This window comes from Nycticebus coucang, chromosome 18 (genome assembly GCF_027406575.1).
Source record: "Nycticebus coucang isolate mNycCou1 chromosome 18, mNycCou1.pri, whole genome shotgun sequence".
NCBI classification, from domain to species: Eukaryota; Metazoa; Chordata; class Mammalia; order Primates; family Lorisidae; genus Nycticebus; species Nycticebus coucang.
This window is the reverse complement of record NC_069797.1, coordinates 56,391,888-56,415,593: the sequence shown is the minus strand read 5'-3', so window position 1 is coordinate 56,415,593 and position 23,706 is coordinate 56,391,888. Positions and strand designations below refer to the sequence as shown.

Genomic DNA, 23,706 nt, shown 5'->3' with positions numbered 1-23,706 from the left:
TCAGTAGAGTGCAACTTGTTGGCTATTTCACTCTTCGGTTTTAATTTCTTCAGGACTAGAAGGTAAGTTTTTTTGCTTGGGGGTGGGGGTGTTACCATTATCTTTTGCCTATACCCTTCCATACTTAATTCTTCAAATCTTTAAGAGTAGAGAAAGAACCAAGCAAAGAAAGTAAGATAGTCATCCATTTATGTAGTTCACAAATATTGAGCACCTAAATCTACCATGACTGTTCAAGATGTCAAAACTCCCACCCATGAGGCTTTCATTCTGAAGGGAAGAAAATGACAACTGACTAAACGTGTAAAAAATACCATGTATTGGGCAGCGCCTGTGGCTCAAGGAGTAGGGTGTAGGCCCCCTATACTGCAGGTGGAAAGTTCAAACCTGGCCCCAGCCAAAAAGCTGCAAAAAAAAAAAGCGTATATTAGTTAGTGGTCAGTGTAGAAAAAAGGACAGGCCATGACTAGAGAGTGGGAGTTGAGGAATAAGTTGCAATCTTTAAAAGGTCAGAAAAGATCTACTTTTAAGTAGTGACATTTAAGCAAATCAGGTGAGAAAGTGCATCATTGTCACTGTTCCACATAAATCCTCTCCTTTCCCTTTTCACCATTCTTGTGCCACCTCTTTCCCACCACAGTGTGCTTTGTTTCTAACATCCACTGCTTGCAGTTCTTCTCCAGAGGACGGCCTAAAGATGACACACAGAGCATCTCCCCAGCACTGCGCTTGCCCCATCCCCCCAGCACAATCCCAATGGCAGGAGAAGAAACCAGGCTGGAGTCGCTGCACGAAGCCAGACAAAGAAGGTACTGGGATCCTCACTGAGGCCTCCACGTGTCTTCCATTAATCCTATGCATGTTTTTGATGATTTTATATTTAAAAAGCAATTTCATGTACATTATCTCAAGGGCCACTCAGGCTGTCATCCTTTAATGACTTCTCCTTTAGTCCTTCCCTTCAATGAGCTCTTCCACTTCATTAATCTCTAATCATGAGTAGAAAAATACTGGAAGTGGAAGAACTGAACTTAGTATCACTTGTCTCTGGCTTTGAAGACTTCTAGAGATGTCCCAGTCCCTGCTGGCATACCCAGGACAGGAGCTAAGGGCAGCCCAAGAATGCAGCCATTCTCTTTCAATGCCAACACTGTTTTCAAGTAACCGCAGGTCAGGGATTCCATCTGTTCATCCTCTCTCCGTCGAGGCCCACAACGTCCCTCACAGGGTTTAATGCATACATTGAAGGAAGCAGCTTCTCTTTCCATATGGTAAACCAACATACTCATGACTTTGTGGAAAGAGCCCTGGGATAGAGAGAGGGCTGCCACCATACATTGGTCATACATCGATCATACATTGATCATCTAGTAACGGGTCCAGCCCTTCGCAGGCGCTAGCAGTGGGAAGATGACCGATACAGAAGGCTGAACCTTTGCTCTCAAAGTTTTCAGGATGCACTGGAGAGGCACAGTCCTATACAAAGGGTGGAGCAGAGGACCACAGTAGTTATTGTCAGAGCGCCACCGGCGTACAAAGGAAGGTGGGGGCAGTTGGGGGCCGCGGAGCTGGGTGCGGAAGGACAATGAGTTTAACTCAGAGTGGGGACCATAGTTCCCGCTGGCGGGAACCGGATGAGCCCGGGCAGCGCTGGGGCACAGAGCCGCCGGCAGCCGGGCGCGGCGAGGGCCTAAGATCTGGCGCAAGGGGGTTAGTATCTCTGGGCCGCGGCTCAGAAACATTGGCGACTACCCTGTCAAAGCGCTCGGGGAAACGGCAAAATTCGTTGTTTTTCGCGGAGGCACGACCCCGGCGGTTAAGGCAGGAAGCCGGTGAGGAGGCAGCCGCCGAGAACCGAGTCCTCCACGCCCCCAGCCCCGGCGTGCTAAAGCCGATGCTCTTGATCACAGACCCGAGGAAAGAAAAAAGACCCGGGGGCGAGGCTGACCCCGCGGGGCGGACTCGGCAGAGCCCGGCGGGTGGCGCGCGGCCCCCGCGGCCCGGTGGCTCCGCGTCCTCGCCCCGGAGCGATCCCCGGCGGCTCCCGGCCGCGCACGAGGAAGCCGAGCCCGCGGCCCCCGCCGCCCCCGCCGCCCCTCGGCTCCTCCGGTCGCCGCGGCCGCGCCGGCTCCACAGCCTGGAAACCCGGGCCTAGCCCGCGGCCGAGCCTCCTGCGCCCTCCTCGCCGTGACGAATCGGCGCCCGGCCGGGAAAATACCCAATTCGGCGAGTTCCGAGGAATCTAGGAGGCCTGAAAAAAATCTTCGGTTCTACTAAGCGTCACTGCGTCCTCACTAAAAGCTAATTTTTCTCAAAAGAGTCGGACGGGGCTCGGGGAAAAAAATTCAGAGGCGTGTTGAAAGTGCGAGCGCGGAAGCGCCGGGCGCGAGGGGCGGGGCGTGCGCCGGACAAAGGGAAGCGGAGCCGGAGCTGCGGGCGCTTTTCCTGCCCGCCGGTGAGTGCCGTGGAGTGGGCCGGACCGGGTCGGAGGGGGCGAGTGGCGGCGTCCCCGCGTGGCTGCACCCCGAGTTCCCCGGGATTGCTGGGGTTCGGCGTGGCCGCGGGGCCGGAGCCGGGAGCCGGTGGCGGCCTCCTTGAGGCCTAGCGGAGCGAGGGTCGGGAGGCGTCCTGTCTGGGGTCCCTCTGCGGAGACAGTTGTGCTGCTCGCTCTCACCTCCCCAGACTGGTCAGAGTTCCAGTGCTTGGCCCCCTGTAGGGGAGTTTCCACTACAGCGCATCCTCCAAGACAAACTTACAGGGAGCCCTCGGGCCACGGCCAGCCCGGAGACCTCGTCCCCAGGCAGGTGGTTGGTTCCCTCTGGTCGGGCAGCGACCCGGGGACTCACGGTGTGGCTCAGAGTGAGGAGCAAAATCCCCGAGAAACGGGTTGGCCCGGGTTTGAAACCCAAGTCTGGCACGACCTCGCTGTGTGGCTTTAGACAAATCACTTAACCTCTCCGAGACTCCCTTTGTTCGTCGGTAAAGTAAGAATAACCGTACACATCTCAGAGTTGTGACTGTTATGTGATTTAATGTAATAAGCCTATCTCACATGAGGTTATTTAGTCAACATATACTTACCGAGTGTCTGTTTTATGCCAGGGATGGACAGCTGTACAAGTCCACTCTTGGAATTTATATTCTAGAGAAGGAGAGCAATAATTTTTAATTATTAACAATAAAGTGTAACATATACAGAGAGCTCATGGCAGTTTTCAGGGCTCCCCACGCCAAGGCCTGCTGGATGTTGACAGCTCCCTTAATGTGAGCAGAAAAGAAATCTGCACCAAAGTTAAAGGTTTCTGCCTGTTCTTTAAGGAAAGAGAGGGGAAAAAAAAAGATTAGACCACTGAGACAATAAACTTTATTTCCATACCAGGAATCTTAAAAAAAAAAAAAAAAAGGAATCTTATTCCTAATGTTCCAGGAAATTTCCTTAAAGTGTAGAATGGCAAAAGATCATGTTTCTTTCGCATAATATTGGATCAGAGTACCCCAGTAGTAGCAGAAGTTTATTTGCTTTCTTTCAAAAAATGATTTTTTTCCCTCTTTGTACCTTATTGTTTGTGATGTATATTGACATAAAAAACAAGCTCACCTCTGTCATGTTGTGAGCTGGTAATGTTAGAACAAAATTTCTTAGGAATTGAGCTAAATACTGGGAATACAGTAATGAGTTAGATGGTTCCTAGTCCCAAGCAGCACAAAATCTAGCCATATTAACAGGTAAAAAATGTTAACCATCAGCAGTATGATAGATCTCTGTAAAGGGAATGGAAATACAGATGAAGGAACAATTCTGCCCAGGTAATTTATCAAGAAAGTTTCATTGAGGAAATAAATTCTGAAATGGGCTGTGAAAGAATGAATAAAAGTTTTTCAGGTAAACTATCAAAATATATTCCCAGCACTTATAAAGCTATTTTCCATTATAAGATAAGCTTATTATCATACTGGTTACCTTTTCCACTGCTTCCAGGAATAAAATGCTTCCCTACTTTAATAAAAGTTGTTATCCTGAAAGCAGGTTCAGGGAGCTGTTATTATCTGGTAGGCCTTGTTGGGGTGGACCCTGATAATACATCACATTCTGTTGTCATTATCAGTCAGATTCAGTGTTTACATGCCATCAGCAAAATGTTTTCTGTATCAGAGGTAGCTTAGTATCATAAGAAAAAAACTTGAAAATATATTTCTAAGTATCCCAGTAACTTGTTTAGTCATTTATTCTAATCAAATGACCTATGAGAGCTAGAAAAATACTCAAAAGATTTGATTACTGGGAGATAAGGTGAAGTAATTTTACTTAGAAATACCAATTAAACTTCCCTATTCTTTAGGAAAACATTCTCATGCTTGCTGAGTTTTGATTCTCTTTTTTTTTCCTTTTTTTTTCTTTTTTTATTTTAGTGTCTCAGATTCATTCTTAAGGAACTGAGAACTTAATCTTCCAAAATGTCAAGTAAGTTTCAATTTTTATATTTATCAATCTATGTTAATAAGAGACTAATGCCCTAGCAAATGGGAATTCCAAAATACTCTCATTTTTTTTTTCTTCAAAACAGGACCATTGGTAGTTTTGTTGCATAGTATTATATCTCAGTTGTTTACAAGAAGTTATTTATTTTCTTTCAAACAGAAAGACCATCTTATGCCCCACCTCCCACCCCAGCTCCTGCAACAGTAAGTTTTAATTTTCTTGTTAATGTAATAGCCAAGTCTGGCCTTGATACAAAAACCCAGATGTCTTCCAGTGACAGTCACTCAATCATCACAGCAACAGGATGAAAATTTCAGCTAATAAAAACAGCACTTCCTACTAAATAAAATAATTCTTTTAATTTTACCTTGAACCAACCCCAGCATTTAAAGAAACACTGTGAAATTCCAACCTCCTATGCTCAATTTGTTTGTTTTTCTTAAAATGGGAAATAAGTGACAAGTTTAACACTTCTTTCTTATTAATCTTAACTATAAAGAGTCTTTAAGTTGATGTTGAGTGAATGCTCATTGTGGCATTTATTTTTTTTTTTAAACCTAACCTTCAGTTGGTTACATTTTTCTCTCCTTTCTTGTCTCTATATAAAATTTTCATCTTAAATCAAGCAACAAAGCTAGTTCCATAACCACTCTTATTGTAAATCATTATTTTCAAGCTGTTCAAGTAAGGATTTCATTATCTACGGGTCAGATCTTGCTATTGAATCTTATTCTCCTCTCTAAATTATATTTATCGGTTTGAAGATATATATGTTTCAAGGTGTCTAAAAATAGTTGTGAACTAGTTTTTTCACACAGCAATCTCTGGCCCAGCTTGGTCAGCATGTAAAATAATTTTCCAACCCACAAAACAGATTTAACAGAAACTATTCAGGCCTTACTGAAATGGCTTCCTTGTTGGGTTTTTTGGGGTGGGTTTTTTTGGTTTGTTTTTTTAAAACAATGTTAACATGACCATATCCTACAAAATCAGTTCTTTAATAGCTGTTAGTCCTTCCTTCCATATCCCCTTACCACCTAAATTTTAGGCTAGTCTACTTTTCACCACTAATTAGGTGCTTGTGCAATTTTGTTTTCTTCGCTAGATAACAACTACTCTTACTAACCCTCAATATATGTTTAGTTACATTTATCAACAGTTTGTTTTTTCTTAGTGAGATGCTTTAAAAAGAGATACTGTAACATGTTCTCAGTTCAAGTTCTGTAATATACAGTCTCTAAATCTTAAAGTCCTGTGCTTGGTTTGTTTTCTTTCTTAAATCAAAAAACATTTTTTATGACCATCTCCATGGCTTTCTGCTAGTGGCTATCCAGGTGGAGTTGAACAATTGAGATTCTGACCTCAAAGACCTAACCGTGTACTTCAGCTTTGGAAATGGTATAATTACATTGTTTTAATTTCAACACTTTTTAGTTCCCTTATTTTTTTTTTTGCATTATTGCCTCATAATGTGGAACAGTGATTCTCATTCTCATTGTTTATGCAAGCTTTGAAGGTGTCATTTTGATGTAAATACTGGCTTCTGACAATGTATAATGTCTTGAGGACAAACTTGATTTTTTGAGATTAAAACATTTCAAAAACCAAGTGTCCTCTTAGGACTTCTCATATGTAGAAAGGGATTTTTTGCCCTTTTAAGTCATATTTCTGTACCATTAATTTTACATTAACACAAAAAAATACAGAAAACTAGGGACATCCAACAGAGTGGATACTAAATGAATCATTCTCCTTCCTTCTTCCCATTATTTCTGCTACTACCACCACCACTGCCACTGCTACCCCCAGTGTGCCACTCCAAGTAATATACACTTCTTTTGTGCCTTTGATACTTCATCTGTGTTTTGCTTACTTAAATATGCTTGATTTGCGTCTTCTCTAACTACCTAGACTAGAAATTGATCAGTCATTCTCTTTTCTCCCAAAGAGTATCAAATGTTAATATCTGCTTGAATGTCTTTCTTTTGGACAGCGACATGTTTTAGGAAATTGTGTTTATTTTGTGACACCTACAGCTTAGTTGGAATGTGTTGAGTGTATTTTCTGTTACACAATTCAGAACTGATACTGTTAATTGCATGTAAATATGAAGTTACTGTCACTCATTTTGATTGAGTTTCATTAGGTAAAACACCCTGGTCTCTCTTTGCTACATTCTTTTTATGCATTATACCTTGGTTCTCATGAACATTGTAAGTCATTGTATATAAGACTCAAGGCCACTGCTATGTAAGAGCCCATTTGTGAATACATCAACACATAATTCACAAAAACCAAGAGTTCTGTTGCTGAAAGGAGCAGTTGTGTTTTGAAAGGGTGAGAGCTATCAGGAAACCAGATGAAAAAAGAAAATTCAAGTCTATCAACTAGAAAAGTAGTTCACATTAAGATTAAATGTAGAAATTGTTCATGATTGTCCTATGGAAGATGGATCAAAGAAGTGGAAGAGAAATCCTATAAAAGAATGACTGGGTTAAAAAGATCAGATAGTACCCCAGAATAAAATCCATGCATTTCTTACAAGTCTCTGTTTTGAAATCATATATGTTACATCCATTGAATCCAACATATGTTCTTTTCAATTGACAAATCTTGGCTTCCTGATTTGAGTCTCTTCTCATTTTTCACATTACATAAAGTGGTTGAAAACTGTCTTTGAAAGCAGATCCATTTCTTGTTTTTATTTGTTTTTAGTAGATGAATACATTGGTGGCATCCACATAACTGTCAAATAAATTGTGTTTTGTTTTGCATGTAGTGTTTTCAGAGTTCTAGTTTCTCACACTTCAAGCCTTCCTATCTCAGACATCATATATCGCTAAGTCGTTATATCATACTATTGACCATAAATAATCCTGAATGTTTGAAACACTTCAATGTATTGCTTATCTCAAAAAACAAGCCACGCATGTTCACACTCACACAAACACCCCTACCCCTTGCCAAAAAGGAAAAAAAGATAAAAACACCCACAGACAGGTTTCTCAATGAAAGAAAAATTTAATTTCCTCAGTGAAAGAAAACGAACAATTACAACACATCATTGCTTGTTTGAATTCAGGTTGCTTTTGCATGCCATATGCAGATCATTTTTCATTTCTGTGTTTTCCTCGTTTGAGCTCATTTCTCATTCGTGTTTTTGTCTCATTTGTTTCCATCAGCAAATGCCCAGCACACCAGGGTTTGTGGGATACAATCCATACAGTCATCTCGCCTACAACAACTACAGGCTGGGAGGGAACCCGGGCACCAACAGCCGGGTCACGGTAGGAGAATCAACTATTACAGCATCCGGCAAACAACTGGAATTAACCAGAAATGCCTTCAGAGTTAGGTCCTTTTGAATCAGAAGCACAGCCATTAAAAAAATTTTTTTTGACCTGGCTTTTTGACTATTTTAAACATTCGTCGTACGATCTTACTACACTGAAAAAAATAGTGAGATCTGGATGTGTATGTGGAAGAAAAGAAAAATCCATTCTGTTTGATGGTTGGTAGGGATGAAGCCTTGAGCACTTAATGTTTATACTATATGTGGACAGAAAAATTTTTGGTTAAAATACCCTTTTTGAAATGAAGAGTATCTTTCGTTTTTCTAAGGTAATTGGCGTTAGTTTCAAGGACTCAATCTTTTAGCAAAGGCTGGGCTTTCAGACCTGGCTTTTTCAGGTCTGGAGAGCTTTGGTGGGCCTACCAGTTTGAGTTGCTACACATAGTTATTTGTCTTTTGGATTTAATTGAGACTCATTTCTCTCCAGTTAAAAAGAAAGATTTTAATATCACCTCAAAGAATTGCAGAATCGAAGTTGAATGAAATTAATTTGAAGTATCAAACTAGATACCTACAAAAAGTGCTTTTGTAATCCATAGTACACGAGGTATGATTTCTGAAACTTAGGATGTTTATTTAAGTCATCATCCTAAGACGTCAAAATTGGATGCTATACTTCCTAGTTTTTGTTTCGGGATGATCTTAAACTTCATCTAAAGAAGTTTAAGTACAAAAAAACCCCCAGTAACTATGAAAATGACTTACTAAAATAAATAAAAATAAATCCAAAAGTCAAATATCTACATACATTAAAATGTGTTATTGATTAGAATTTATACAACTCAAAATGGCTGTATATGTTTTAATGCCTACTTTTTATTTGCTATATTCATAAATAATAAGTACCTTCTATTAATATAACTTCAAAAAAGCCCTCTCACCCTGTAGTCAAGTTAGAACTGAAAGTTTGTAGCTATCAAACTGAATGTCTATCTTGGTAAGCATATTGCTTAGCTTGATAGGTTTTGTTTGTCTAAATTTTTCATTGTTTCTGCATAATTTGTACTTCATAAGCATATCAAGTTTATGTGCCATGCATATTTCATGGTATCTGAAAATAATTCTGACAATGTGTGTGTATGCATTTCATAATGCATACAGTTTTTATGTGCATCAGTACATGTTTTCCCCTGGCCTAAATGTGTTCTTTCACAAGTGTAATGGTTGGCAAAGTTTTCAAATGATAAAGAACATTTTAATTTAAACAATGGGCAAAATCGATTATGGATCATTTATGTTAATGCAGAAATTTATTCATGGGTAGTAAATAAGAAAATGATTACATTTAATAGCTCTATACAGTCACCTCTTGATTATCTTTGTTAACAGAATAGAAATGGTAGTTATGATATTAAAATACTTTGGTTTTGGTTTTATAAGTATTTTGTTCTTCACTTGAACGTAGCTTTGAGGGGATTCTCTGACTCTGGGCCTGGGTCAGTCATCTGTTTCTTCCCATCCTTTCCTGGTGAATGTTAGGAACCAGCATTTGGAGAGCACTACTTTAGGGTATCTTAACATAGAGAGCTGTTGGGCACACAGCAATTGGGTGTTTTGGTCCTTTGTGGTGGTTGTTTCTTTTGTGTCTTTGTCCTCTTAACACCAGATTAAAGTGTAGTCAAACGGCTGTGTAAAGAAAGGCCTGGAACATTTTTAGGTTTTACACATCATTTTTATGTATCTAATTTAAGCAGTGGTAGGACTCAATAGTGCTGATTTTGGCCATTATAAAAGTGTTTTAATTTCAGTATGACCCCAGTTATGTATTGCTTTTAGGAAGCCTCCTATTTGGTAGTGGGGCCTGCAAATTGCCTTAGTGATTTGAAGGATTGATTCTGTTCTGTGAAGTAGCTTCCCTTAGTCTATACAGAACATGGGGTTCCCTGATGACTCCAGTATACCTGGAGAGCTTTCAGACAATAAACACTCTTAGAGTGCTTATGCTAGCTACAAGGTGGAATTCACTCTCCCAGTTACTTCTTTATTCAGGTCATGGTTAGTATTCAGTTAAGCACAGGTGTGAAAACAGATTGAGACAAAAATGTTTGAAATAGCACATTTCTGTAACATTAGTGGATATTGTATCCCAGAAGAAAACCCTTAAATAGACCTTACAAGAACAGCTGAGAATTGGGAAAGAAACAACAGAAAACTCTTGAGTAGCCAAGATAAATTCACAAAATCATGGATGTTACTCATAGATTTCCTAGAACCTTACCGTTTACTTAAGCAGTTTTCCCTCTACCTTGTTGCAAATTAGGAGGAGAAAATTGCAGCTAAAGGTGGGTTTCCCCATAGCAACAAGGAAAGAAACATCAAAAAAGGAAATACATACTCCAAAGCATAACCCTTGGGCCATTTAGTAAAGAGGGTTGCAGTATAGCAGAGCAGTGATTATTTCTAATTGAATCTTATGGAGCAAAGTTTAAAGTATGTTAAACTTTTTTTTAAGAGTAAAGAAATGTTTAAGATGTAGAATTGTGTCTATCTAAGATGTTAATAAAAAATATTGGGGGTATGTAATGATATAAATCTTTACCTCCTGAGAACTAGCTGTAATTTAACTTTGTTATTAATTTTGTTTTGAAATGGGTTTTGGGGGGTTGTTTGTTTCTTTGTTTTTGGTATTTGTAAGTTGACTGGTCAATGTAATGAAAATGTGGGCTCAATATATAGATGATTTGTGTACCTTCCTTTGGGAGAAAGGAGAGAAAATAAGTAATAAATCTATTAATATTATAAAATGCAATTCTTTGAAAAAACATCAAACGGCAGATATTACTATGATTTCTAGGTCTTTTCATTTATACTTAAAAAGCTTGAAAGCACAGGCATTTTAGAATTCCTCACATCTTTAATTTTTTTTTAAATTGTACTCTTAACTATCTTTAATTATGGGCACAATTCCAACCTTATTTGTAACCCACTTTATGGAATTCTGAAGGCTTTTTGTTGGATATGAATTGGAAATGCTTTCAAATAATTTTGTGAAGAAGCGGACTTATATGTGCCTCTTCCTTTTAATCCATAACATTAAGTTAGCCTCATAGAAATTCCCCTTTCCCTTGAAAGAATTCATAAACTCTGATACAGATCTCCCCTGGTTGACTGCTCTCAGACCACCTCTGTTGACAGTTTCCATCTCCATGGTCCCCTCACTCCATTACCCACTGTTGGCCAAAAACAGAGTCTGGCTGCATGAGCACCAGCTTGAGGTATGGTAAGACCACATGGGAGAAGCAGAAAGAGAGGAAATAGTGCTTCAAAGGTGAAATGCTTTCTAACAACTTCATATGTGAAGAAGCAGAGTTAATAAAAAAAACATACAGGGAAGGAGGGAGATCCTTGTAGGAATAGGAAGCATTTCTTTTTGTTTTTTTTTTTTTCTTTTTGTAGAGACAGGGTCTCACTTTATCGCCCTCGATAGAGTACTGTGGTGTCACACAGCTCACAGCAACCTCCAAATCCTTGGGCTTAGGCGATTCTCTTGACTCAGCCTCCCGAGTAGCTGGGACTGCAGGCGCCCGCCACAACGCCCAGCTATTTTTTTGTTGCAGTTTGGCCAGGGCCGGGTTTGAACCTGCCACCCTCTGCATAATGGGGCCGGCGCCCTACCCGCTGAGCCACGGGCACCGCCCAGGAAGCATTTCTTGATCACAGTGGAAAGAGGCACAAACATGCTAACCCTGACCCCTTGAATAAAAAGTAAAGCTATAATTGGTCCCAGCCCAGAATGGACTGAGGTTTCATCACAGCAGCAACAGAAAGGGGAGAGAACAAGATGTCACTTTGGTTTTCTTATAAGGATTTGCCAATCCTATTTTTCAATAATTAGAATAAAGCCAATATTTGGAAATTAAGTGTGACTCAGCCATTATTTTTCTTATTCTGGGTCCTTAATCAAATACAATCATGTCTGATAAGAGGAGACTAAAAGATTCAGAAATAGGCTCTTCTGGATTGGCTCTATCCATAATATCCACCAGAAGCTATCTGGTGTCTCTCGCCCAGATGTTAGACCATAGAAAGAACTGACCACTCCTCTTTCTCTTTCCTTTTGGTTTTTTTTTCAACCACATTTTTCTTTACCTTAAAACAAAATATTTTTTAATCTTCCCTTCTCCCTCCTTTTCTTCTGTTTCCCTTTTCCTGCACATCCCATCTTTATTTTTCCCCTTGTGTCTTTCCCATGAAACCAAAAATTTTTAATAGAATGGAGTTTCTTGATACAAAGCCTCAAAAATAACATCATTAGGCTCTGTGTCTGCCTGTTCTCTGTTCCTGGTAAACTTGTTTGCTCCTACACTGTGATTAGGACCAAGGACAAAGAACGGTGTGACTTTAGTTCACTCTTCTCAATTTCATTTATAAGACATCCACTATTAGATAACAGACACAGAACCTCAAAAGAAATAAAGTCTCTGGTCATGGTAAAGGAAATAAGGTTTGTTTTCTCCTTTTCTTTTTGTTTTTGAACCTTGGAGATGGTTTTGTGGTGGTTGTTGATGCGGGGTGAACTCCTGACATATTGCTAATAGATACAAAGTAGACAGTGTGAGTGTGGTAAGTGTTAAGGGTTCAGATTCTGCTGCAGATAATCAAGTGTTGACTGTATGTGTAATGGTAATTGGGCAAAACAGAGGGCCCCAGGTAATGTCCTAAATGTGAGATGTTTGATATATAACCATATATTTTCAGTGTATGGATTGTTATTTAATATTTTTGTTCTTACAGCCAAGTTGTCAAAGCAGTGGCAACTGCTGAGTAAAACATTGAAAAATTATGTGCTTCAAGTCATTTTCTTTTGATGTGAACATTTCTGTATTTGCAGTGATAGCTATTTTCAGTGGAGAAAATGTAAGAATCTTGTATCCATGGACGAGTAGAAGAAAGGCGCATTAGAATTGTTTAAGGGACTCTCTTTACAGTTTGCAGGTGAACTTGCAATTGAGTAATAAGTGTATTTAACTCTTTTGTAGGCATCCTCTGGTATTACGATTCCAAAACCCCCAAAGCCACCAGATAAGCCGCTGATGCCCTACATGAGGTACAGCAGAAAGGTAGGCGCCCAGAAAAGTCGCAGTGAGGACTGCTGTCTTACTTCTTTGTTTTGCATCCAATTTCAGACTGGCTTAGCCAACTTTTCTGTGCATATTCAGAGGAAAGGACAAAAGTTGGAGTTTTTAAAACAATGAGTTCTGATTTTGAAATTCTAGAACTAAAATCCAACAAGAAAAACATGATTGAATAAACTGCTAAAATCCTAAAGATGGACTGTTTGGAAAATATTTAATGACATGAGAAACATATTAAGTAAAAAAAGGAATACACCAGACTACATGTACTAATATCCTATTTTTATAAAAATAATAGCAACCACGTGATAGTTCAAAGGGGGAAAGAAAGCCAGAAGATAGTGGTTATCCCTGAGCAGTAAACTGATGGTGACTTTTATTTTCTTTGTACTTCCTTAACTCTTCCAATTTTTTTGGTGAGGAACCTAAATTATTCTTAAAAAATTAGAAGGAAGAGCATTTAAATGACTACTAGAAATTATAAAACTTTGGTTGTAATTATTACATATGTATTTGACAGTATGATATATTCTGTTATGTCCATTAACCACTTTTCCAAATTCACATGAACTTTTAGAGGCAGACTATACATTATTGAGTTAACTTATCTTAAAGTGTCTGTAGTGATTGGAGGTGTTCTTGGCCTATTGAGTTGAAGTATTTATGAGTGAAGTGAAACAATGTCTGAGCTCTACCTTAAAATAATCCAGCATGGTAAAGATGAAGTGAAGTTAGCCAGCTGTTGATAATTGTTGAACTAGGATGATGAATACATAAGAATTTGATACTATTCTTTCTGCTTTTGTTTAAAAGTTTCCATATTAAAAAGTATTTTGTAAAGTCTATATCCATCTTTCCTAAGCCTTATATTAGACATCAGTATTGAAATATAAACTCTTTCCCCTTTTAGGTCTGGGACCAAGTAAAGGCTTCTAACCCTGACCTGAAGTTGTGGGAGATTGGCAAGATTATTGGTGGCATGTGGCGAGATCTTACTGATGAAGAGAAACAAGAATATTTAAATGAATACGAAGCAGAAAAGGTAGGGTGGGGACTACAGAGGGGTGGATACAGTGTCAAACACATAGGCATTGGCTTGTTATTAAAGAAATGTACGATTTGATCAGAAAACTGAGGCTGCACTGAGGCTCTCTCTACGTGGGTCATCACTTAATTTCTCTAGACCTCAGATTCCTTGCCTGTAAAAAGATTATCACAACACCCTGCTTAATGTCATATCTTTTGATATTCACATGAGAATGTAAACCTACATTGTAACCTGCAAAATGTTAATTATAAAACTGAAAAACATTGAATTTCAGATAGAGTACAATGAATCTATGAAGGCCTATCATAATTCCCCTGCGTACCTTGCTTACATAAATGCAAAAAGTCGTGCAGAAGCTGCTTTAGAGGAAGAAAGTCGACAGAGACAGTCTCGCATGGAGAAAGGAGAACCTTACATGAGCATTCAGCCTGCTGAAGATCCAGATGGTAAAAAAAAAAAAAAAAAAAAAAATGGGGTTTTTATGCTTTCTCTGAGAATTAAAACGAGAAATTGTGTATCTTAAATGGGGGGGAAAGCATAATTTAAGTGACATTTCGGTATCTTGATTATTTTGAGTAAGATTTATATGTGAATTTCCCACAAGAAAAAAAGCATATCCTTTTCAGTGCAAAAAATAACAAAAACTATTTATTGTTCATCAAAATCTTTGTACTCAGAATGCACGCGCGGTTTTTGAATCAATCGGGATTTTGCCTTGGCTGCTTTTATAACACTAAATGCATTCTAGTTGTATTCTGTTTTCTTATTGGTTCCCTAAGTTTGCTGATTTAAAAGCTGTTAAGGGAGAAGGTGAATGAGTGTATAGAAGCATTGTGAAATTCCCTTTCCATTTAATTCAGAAATCCAACATAATTATAAATACAGCTCATGATACCACTCACAAAGGGCATACCCCCACAGATTTCATACATACCTCAAACTGCTGACCTCCTAATTGCTGTTCCCTCAATAGTGTGCAGGTGTGCGGATTGCTGTTCTTGCCCTCTGCAGCCACGCAGGGTCTGAAGCTCAGGGCCCCAGAGGTAGCTGCTTCCAGCTAGGAGCACATGCATCCACATACCCCGTGTGTTGTACAAATATTAATATTTTCTGTGTGCTGCTGCGTTGTGGAAAGGTTGAAAGCTATAACTAAAATTAGCAAAAATATCAAAATAATTTGAGATCCCAATTTAAAGTAGCAGTAGCAAAGAGGAAGCTTTTATGAACTTTAGAGAAAATATCAATGAGGGAGGAAGCAATAGTGCCATCTAAAGACATGTGTAAATTGATAAAAGGGAAAAGTAAAAGTAATTTTTTCTTTTTTTTTTTTGTAGAGACAGAGTCTCACTTTATGGCCCTCGGTAGAGTGCCGTGGCCTCACACAGCTCACAGCAACCTCCAACTCCTGGGCTTAAGCGATTCTCTTGCCTCAGCCTCCCCAGCAGCTGGGACTACAGGCGCCCGCCACAACGCCCGGCTATTTTTTGGTTGCAGTTTGGCCGGGGCGGGGTTTGAACCCACCACCCTCGGTATATGGGGCCAGCACCCTACTGACTGAGCCACAGGCGCCGCCCTAAAAGTAATTTTTTCAAAGAATGGACTGTGATACTGACACAAGTTCTCATAAATACAGACAATAGAATATAATATAGAGAGTAGAATGTAGAATAGAAATAGCCTTGCGTGCTACACAGAATCAGCAGCACTAAGGGCACACCAGCATATGCAAACCTTAATTACTCAAACAGGATGATTAATGCAAAGTAAACATACAGAACTAAAGAGTAGAAGAAGGTCCAGTCTGCAGATATTGGGAGGATGGGGGTGGGGAGTCAGTGCAAGAAGAAACAGAGACTAGCAGTGTAGAAACTGCAAGTAGAACACGGTTTTCATGAACACTGAGAAGGACTGAAGAGATTCGTTCAGGAGTGCTTTTAAACTTCTGCTTATAATGTTTCTAAGATCAGGTCTTAAAGCTGTTAGTAAGAAAGGATAAGTGGTAATGGAGATGCCAGGATGGTAATGACTTCAGACCTGGGATCCCTCAGGACTGAGTAAAAGTGGAAGATTTAGAAGTGGAAATGCACGTAAAACCAAGAGAAAGATGGCATCTGTATGAATAAACAGCTGTTGACTTCTTTAACAGAGAGCTGTCAGCGATAGACTGGACACATGCAGTTATCCCTACAGGGCAGTAAAGGCTTTTTTCCAGTGAGAAAGTATGCATGGAATAAATAGCTGGTAAAGTAGATAATAACTAGGAAAGATACCCTCACCTCCTACCCCCCAGAAAAGGGAAGCAGACAACTAAAGTACAAAGAAGGATAGACCCAAATTGCTTAGACTTTATTTCTTCTACCAATGGTCAACATTGGGGCCATAAAAATGAAAGAAAAAAGTAAGCAACAAAAAAAGGTAACTTAGCACAAATTTATCATATACATGTATATAACCTTAAATGTGAAAAACTCTTCCTTAAAAAGCAAATGGTGGGTGGCGCCTGCGGCTTAGTGAGTAGGGCACCGGCCCCATATACTGAGGGTAGCGGGTTCAAACCCGGCCTCGGCCAAACTGCAACCAAAAAATAGCTGGGCGCTGTGGCAGGTGCCTGTAGTCCCAGCTGCTCGGGAGGCTGAGACAAGAGAATCATGTAAGCCCAAGAGCTGGAGGTTGCTGTGAGCCGTGTGACGTCATGGCATTCTACCGAGGGGTGGTAAAGTGAGACTCTCTCTCTACAAAAAAAAATAAAAAAATGGTTACAGAGTTTTTTTGTTTATTTATTTTTTTTATTTTTTATTTTTTTTTGCAGTTTCTGGCTGGGGCTGGGCTTGAACCTACCACCTCTGGCATATGGGGCCAGCACCCCACTCCTTTTAGCCACAGGTGCCGCCCCTAGTTGTAGAGTTTAAAAAAAAAAAAACAAACTATCTGATCCCAGTAGTTTTAATTTTAGAACAGCAGTTGTCAACCTGTGGGTCACAACCCCTTTTTTCCATTTGTAGCAATGTGGCAATTAGGAAGGTTGAGAACCACTGTTTTAGAAGTAGAAGGGGGTGTTAAACTGTGAAGTAGCAGCATATCGTAGGCCTCTGGAGCAAGTTTTCCTAAAGTGTGGACCTTCCTTTTCTGGTGGGACACTAAGAAGATAAGGTGGTTCAGAGAGGAACTTTTTTGTTTGTTTTGTTTTTTGGACAGAGTCTCACGTTGTTGCCCAGTAGAGTGCCGTGGCATCAAAGATCCACAGCAACCTCAAACTCTTGGGCTCAAGCAATTCTCTTGCCTCAGCCTCCCAAGTAGCAGGGATACCCACCACAATGCACGGCTATTTTTTAGAGACTGAATCTCTCTCTTTCTCAGGCTGGTCTTGAACTCCTGAGCTCAAGCAATCCACCCACCTCGGCCTCCCAAAGTTTACAGGCGTGAGCCATTGCACCCAGCCAACAGAGAGGAACCTTTGTTTTAGTGTATGTTGCTTAAGACAAAGCCCCACTTTTTTTTTAGTGGACTAATTTAAAGAAAAATAGTAAATAATAGTACAGATTGTTAGCAGGTATGTGAACACTGACAATAATAGAGCATGGGCTAAGATTGAGGAAACACTGTCGGGTAGCTGTTAAAAATGAGCATATAAACGAGACCCATACCGTGTGTACATGAACTTGGGTAATACCATTACCCTTTGACGACAGCTGGGTAAGTGGTGAATTGAAAAACTTTTATTTTTTATTTATTTTTTTAATTGAAAATTTTTTAAAGTGAATTTAGAAATCAAAATTTTTTCCTAAAAATTTACCTAAGTGCCCTAGTGGTTTTTTAATCTAATAAATTGTAAATGCTAGGAAACTTAATATTGCTAGAGATATTTTCTCCACTGTGATAAGTTAATTTTACAAATTAGCGTCTTTATTCTAAAGTGCTACAGTCACAGAGATACTACCTAGTTCTTAATATTGTTCATTAGTTAGTAAATGCCTTAAATTACTATGAGGAGAGTGAAACACTGGATCAAATTTCAGTTATTACCATCATATGTAACCTTCACTTGGATCTAAAGGCCAAGAGACATGATAATATTTCATTTCTGTTTTAGCCAAATTTTTCTCAGACATACATCATCACTTAAAGATTTTAAGAGAACTAATAACTTGCCCATTGAACACATATGTGCTATGTATGGTTCTTTATTAAGCGCCTAGCCTGGTGCTACCATGATGCTAGTTGGACCCATTTATTAGTCCAGTGAGGGCACAATTCCTTGGTAATTGTTCACATTGATTCACTGTCCTGTTCATGGTTACTGGTGACCTAATTTCCAGGTTTGTTCATTCTAGATTATGATGATGGCTTTTCAATGAAGCATACAGCCACTGCCCGTTTCCAGAGAAACCACCGCCTCATCAGTGAAATCCTTAGTGAGAGTGTGGTGCCGGACGTTCGGTCAGTTGTCACAACAGCTAGGATGCAGGTCCTCAAACGACAGGTCCAGTCTTTAATGGTTCATCAGGTAAGATCATAAGCATTTGTTATAATAAAATGGCCCTATGCCAAAAATCCCACATGTGACTTTATTTTTTCCTGTGACAGGGTTTCATTCTGTCACCCAGGGTAGAGGACAGTGGAGTCATCATAGCTTACTGTAACCTGAAACTCCTGGGCTCAAGCAGTCCTCCTGCCTCAGCCTCCCAAATAGCTGGGACTACAGGCACACACCACAATGCTTGGCTAGTTCTGTTTTTGTAGAAATGGAAGTTTTACTCTTGCTCAGGCTGGTGTTTAAACTCAGGGCCTTCAGTCGTCCTGCTGCTATACAGAATGCTAGGATTACAGGTGTGAGCCATGGTATCCAGCTGATGTGATTCTTACACCATGCATAAATACACCTGTTAAATATTTTAATCTTACCAGTTCCTAATTTGGGGGAAAGGTTTCAGGGAGTGGACCTTTCCCAGAAGTTCATCAAGTTTGTCATTAAAAACCGTATCATAGGACGGTGCCTGTGCCTCAAAGGAATAGAGCGCCGGCCCCATATGGAGGTGGTGGGTTCAGACCCAGCCCTGGCCAAAAACTGTAATGTAGAACACTGTAATGGAAAGTATATTCTTTAAGAAATACATGTGAGGCTCAGTGCCCATAGCACAGGGGTTACAGCGCCGGCCATATACACTGAGGCTGGCAGGTTCAAACCTGGCCTGGGCCAGCTAAAACAACAATGACAACTGCAACAAGGGCATTGTGGCAAGCACCTGTGGTCCCAGCTACTTGGGAAGCTGAGGCAGGAGAATCGCTTGAGCCCAGGGGTTTGAGGTTGCTCTGAGCTGTGATGCCATGGCACTCTACCCAGGGTGACACAGTGAGACTCTGTCTTCAAAAAAAAATAAAATAAAATACATGTGAGCTTAAGTATTTTGAGGCATCCTGTCTTTATGGCTTTACTAATTTTTTTTTTCTTCTAAAGGAATTACTTAGACCTGAAAACAGTGTTCTTTAGCATTTACTTTTTAATCATAGTCATCCATTTTTACTGTATTTTATATTTTTTAAACCTTAGCTATACTCTGGGTGGCGCCTGAGGTTCAAAGGAGTAGGGTGCCAGCCCCATATGCCAGAGGTGGCGGGTTCAAACCCAGCCCCGGCAAAAAACTGCAAAAAAAAAAAAAATAAACCTTAGCTATACTCTTATAGGAAATTATTCAAACTAAAGATTCAAAACATTATTTGACATACTATTTGGAAGTATGAACCATTATGAAATGAGACATTTTCTGTGTTTTATATTTGTGTTAGAGAAAATAAGTAATTATAAAGCCTGATCATATGTCTTAACAGCGAAAACTAGAAGCTGAACTTCTTCAAATAGAGGAACGACATCAAGAAAAGAAGAGGAAATTTCTGGAAAGCACAGATTCATTTAACAATGAACTTAAAAGGGTATCTATTTAATATATTTTAACTGTACTTTCATTATTGTCCCTGCTATTTTATTTTTCCTCATTCTTTTTTCCAAAATAGTGTTTTTATTGAATATTCACTTAGAAACTTTGCTTTATAACATGTAAGATCTTTGTTTTATAAAATCATTTTCTGGCAAAACTTCATCACATTTGAATATATAGTATATATTTGTGTATTAGGCCTTCCATGCTAGAGCCCTCTGATTTTTTAGTTTACATGCCTACATGATCACAAATTATTTTCATCTTACTATGATTTATTCATCAAATGTTTTCATTACCTGTAAAGCACAGTTTGCACTTGCTTTAAAACAAATAAATCTCGTGTTTGGGAGCCTGAAATATAAAGTGGAAGCCTCGTGTATAATCCAGAACTTTCACTATTGTCTCACTACCACTCTAGCATCTGCCCTTACATAGCTGTTATAGCAACTTTCTTTACTTGCAGGCACCAGAGTTGCAGAGGAGACCACATATTTTCTCCCACATAGATATTATAGTATGTAGCTTTTATAGAGAAGAAACGCTACTTTGGAAACAATTTCTCGGGTTCAAAAATTACGAGAAAAGAACATTACTGAGAGTTTTATTCTTTTCTGACCACTAGTTGTGCGGTCTGAAGGTAGAAGTGGATATGGAGAAGATCGCCGCCGAGATTGCGCAGGCAGAGGAGCAGGCCCGCAAGAGGCAGGAGGAGAGGGAGAAGGAGGCCGCCGAGCAGGCCGAGCGCAGCCAGAGCAGCGTCGTCCCTGAGGAGGAGCAAGCGGCGAGCAAAGCTGAGGAAAAGAAAGACGATGAGAACATTCCAATGGAGACAGGTAACCCACGGGCAAGACAAAGGAGACGCCAGGGCTTTGCACAGCTGCGTTTAATTTTGATTTTTCTTCCTAAATACTTTTCAGAGGTCAATCCATTAATTTTGCCTCTTGAGCTGTTCTCTATGTGACCTATCCATTTCTTCCCAAATCTTAATCTCTATAGTAGATTCACTTAAAATGTTACCAGTCCAACACAGCAGTGGTGTGTTGTCTTCAGTCTTGCTATTTGAGGTCTTGATTATGTGCCCAGGTCGAGCCCTGTTATTTTTCTGCCTTGGGAATATAAAGTTGAAGGTATGATGGTTCTGGATACTGGCTGGCTCTGGAGTCAGATCTGGCTCTAATACTACTTCACCACTTGCTACCACTGTGACTTTGGATCAATTATTTAATCTGAGTTTCCTCATTTGTAAGTGTTCTAGTACCTGCCTCTGTGGTACTGGATTTGACATGGTGTTGACATTCAATATTTTAGCCACTATTGCTTACATTCTTTAAACAATACATATTGTTCTTCAGGTTGATAGTCTTTGATTTCCTAGGACAGCATTTAGCAAAGTGATACCTGACAGCCAATCCTGCCTGCCACCTGTTTTTATAAATAAAGCTTTACTGGAAAATACCCACACCTGTTTGTGTTGATATTGTCTGTGGCTGCTTTGAGCTACAATAGTGTAGTTGGGTAGTTGCAACAAAGACTATATTTACTGTCATGCCCTTTATAGAAAAAGATTCCAAATCCCACCCTAGAAAAACTCTTACTTCCAAGGCATACTGGTTTTCCTGATTAAAACCATTTCTCCAGATAAAAAACTACATATAAAATTTACATGAAGTAGTGATTAAATGGTTAGTACTTGAAATTTTTAGATCACCTTATCTTCTAGTGCTGTTTTATTCTGCTGAGTATACTGTGTAAACAGGACTAAGCTAAAAGTACTTATGGGGCTGGGTGTGGTGGCTCACGCCTGTAATCCTAGCACTCTGGGAGGCCGAGACAGGTGGATTGTTTGAGCTCACAAGTTCAGGACCAGCCTGAGCAAGAGCGAGACCCCATCTAAAAATAGCCGCGGGTTGTGGTAGGCGCCTATAGTCCCATCTACTCGGGAAGCTGAGGCAAGTGAATTGCTTGAGCCCAGGAGTTTGAGATTGCTGTGAGCTATGATGCGACGGCACTCTACCCAGGGTGACAAAGTAAAACTCTTGTCTCAAAAAAAAAAGTACTTATGGGAAACAAGCAGAGTCTCCCAGGACCATCATTATAAGAAGTAGGGTGAGGGCAGGGACCATACTCACATTTGGTATTCAAATGACAACCTCTGATTGTCACACTTTGTACTCAAATAACAACCATTTGGAAAACTTTTAATGGAATATAGATATCTTTACCAATTAAGTGGTATTTGTATAGAATTGAATCCAGCAGATTAACATTTTAGATAGTCATATTTTAAATTCCATTATCTGAGCCTTTTTCTATTTTGTATGAACATGACTTTTAATAAATTTGGAAGATAAGCACATTTTTAAAACAAGAGGTTGAGAATTAGGGTATGTTTCTTTGCTCATTTTGCAAGTAGACAGAATGCTCAGTCCTTTGCCTGTGTTTTGGCTCATAGGAATGGGGCATGTCCTGTTCTTAAGGCCTCTGGGTCTTTATTCAGCTTCTAGCTGTCTAGCTTAAGGAAAAGAAACGGAAGAAAATTGTTTAAGACTGTTAGAGCAAAAACCTCATGCTTTCAATTTCTTAAACATAAAGAAACATACCAGCATGACTTTTTAACAAAGGGTCTAAAACACCAGCTTTATATTAGTTCCACACCTGCTTCCTCCTCATTCAGTCCGAAGCACAGCAGAGTAGCACTCACTGTCCAGTAGAAAGAAAATGCAAGTCGTGTGACATTTTAAATTTTCTACTAGTGACATTTTTTAAAAGTCAAGCAAGTGAAATTAATTTTAGTAATAATATATTTTATTTAAACCTAATATATCCTGAATAATAAATGATTTAGTGTGTAGTCAACATTTTTTAAACTATTAACTTTTCTACCTTTTTCATACTAAGTCTTTGAAATATAGTGCATATTTTATACTTATAAAACATCTCAATTCAGAAGCTAAATTTCCATTAGAAATATTTGATCTGTATTTAGATTTCATAACTTTACAGCTAAAAGGCATACTGTCATACCCCACACTTCTCAGTCACACTGGCTCATTTCAGGTGCTTAACCACATGTGGCCAGTAGCAACCATATTGGACAGTGCATCTCTGTACTGCCAGTATAAGTAGAGCAGATTTTTGCCTTGGAACTGACAGTGACAAATGTGTGATTGCAGAGGAGACACACCTTGAAGAAACGACAGAGAGCCAGCAGAATGGTGAAGAAGGCACATCAACTCCTGACGACAAGGAGAGTGGGCAGGAGGGGGCCGACAGCACGGCCGAGGAAGGAACCAGTGACAGCAACACGGGCTCAGAGAGCAACAGTGCCACCGTGGAGGAGCCACCAGCAGATCCCATACCAGAAGATGAGAAAAAGGAATAGATGCTGCCTTGTTTTATGTGTTCTAAATACTTTTCTAAATGAAAAAATGTTTTTTGGTTTTAATGGTGTTATGTGGTTTGTGTATTAATTTTTTTATTGTCCGTATCACACCACCGAAAGCTTTTGGACCATTTAGCATCATGAGCCTAATGGCACAGTCACCTTTCAATGACGGCTTTTTTCTTTGGATCTTGTTTCTAACATTCAACTGCTGAAAGCCTCAGAATTTAGGTTAATTGAGAAAACACTCACCTCTTTTAGAGAATTATCCTTTGATGCTGCAGAATTTACTCTTACAAATGCCTTCCTACAGCTCACTTGGGTGCTTACCAAAGCCATAGCTTTAAACCTTCCCAGTCCCCATCAACAGCTTCCTGAAAGTCTCCTCTTTTGTTTACTTCCGCAAAGGGTAGCTTCTTGAAAACATAATCAG

General features: G+C 39.6%; 1 protein-coding gene across 5 annotated transcripts; it reads left to right on the top strand.

The window, feature by feature from the left end:
* Nucleotides 1–1,417: 1,417 nt before the first annotated feature.
* Nucleotides 1,418–23,340, top strand: SMARCE1 (SWI/SNF related, matrix associated, actin dependent regulator of chromatin, subfamily e, member 1). Of its 5 annotated transcripts, XM_053568313.1 has the most exons (11): nucleotides 1,418–2,455; nucleotides 4,411–4,462; nucleotides 4,640–4,683; nucleotides 7,663–7,767; nucleotides 12,812–12,892; nucleotides 13,818–13,949; nucleotides 14,230–14,401; nucleotides 18,287–18,459; nucleotides 19,782–19,883; nucleotides 20,514–20,724; nucleotides 23,065–23,340. In XM_053568313.1, the coding sequence occupies exons 2-11, from the start codon at nucleotides 4,456–4,458 to the stop codon at nucleotides 23,271–23,273; spliced, it is 1,236 nt and encodes a 411-aa protein (XP_053424288.1). In that variant the 5' UTR covers nucleotides 1,418–2,455; nucleotides 4,411–4,455; the 3' UTR covers nucleotides 23,274–23,340. The 5 variants fall into 5 exon arrangements, with proteins under 5 accessions (XP_053424288.1, XP_053424290.1, XP_053424292.1 ...); XM_053568315.1 differs by lacking the exon at nucleotides 4,640–4,683 and having other exon boundaries at nucleotides 1,422–2,455; XM_053568317.1 differs by lacking the exons at nucleotides 4,640–4,683; nucleotides 7,663–7,767 and having other exon boundaries at nucleotides 1,539–2,455.
* The last annotated feature ends 366 nt before the right edge of the window (nucleotides 23,341–23,706 follow it).

Coding starts and splice junctions, on each gene's coding strand:
- SMARCE1 (XM_053568313.1), top strand. Junction 18,460..19,781: donor AGTCTTTAATGGTTCATCAG/GTAAGATCATAA, acceptor ATGTCTTAACAG/CGAAAACTAGAAGCTGAACT. Junction 19,884..20,513: donor TTAACAATGAACTTAAAAGG/GTATCTATTTAA, acceptor TCTGACCACTAG/TTGTGCGGTCTGAAGGTAGA.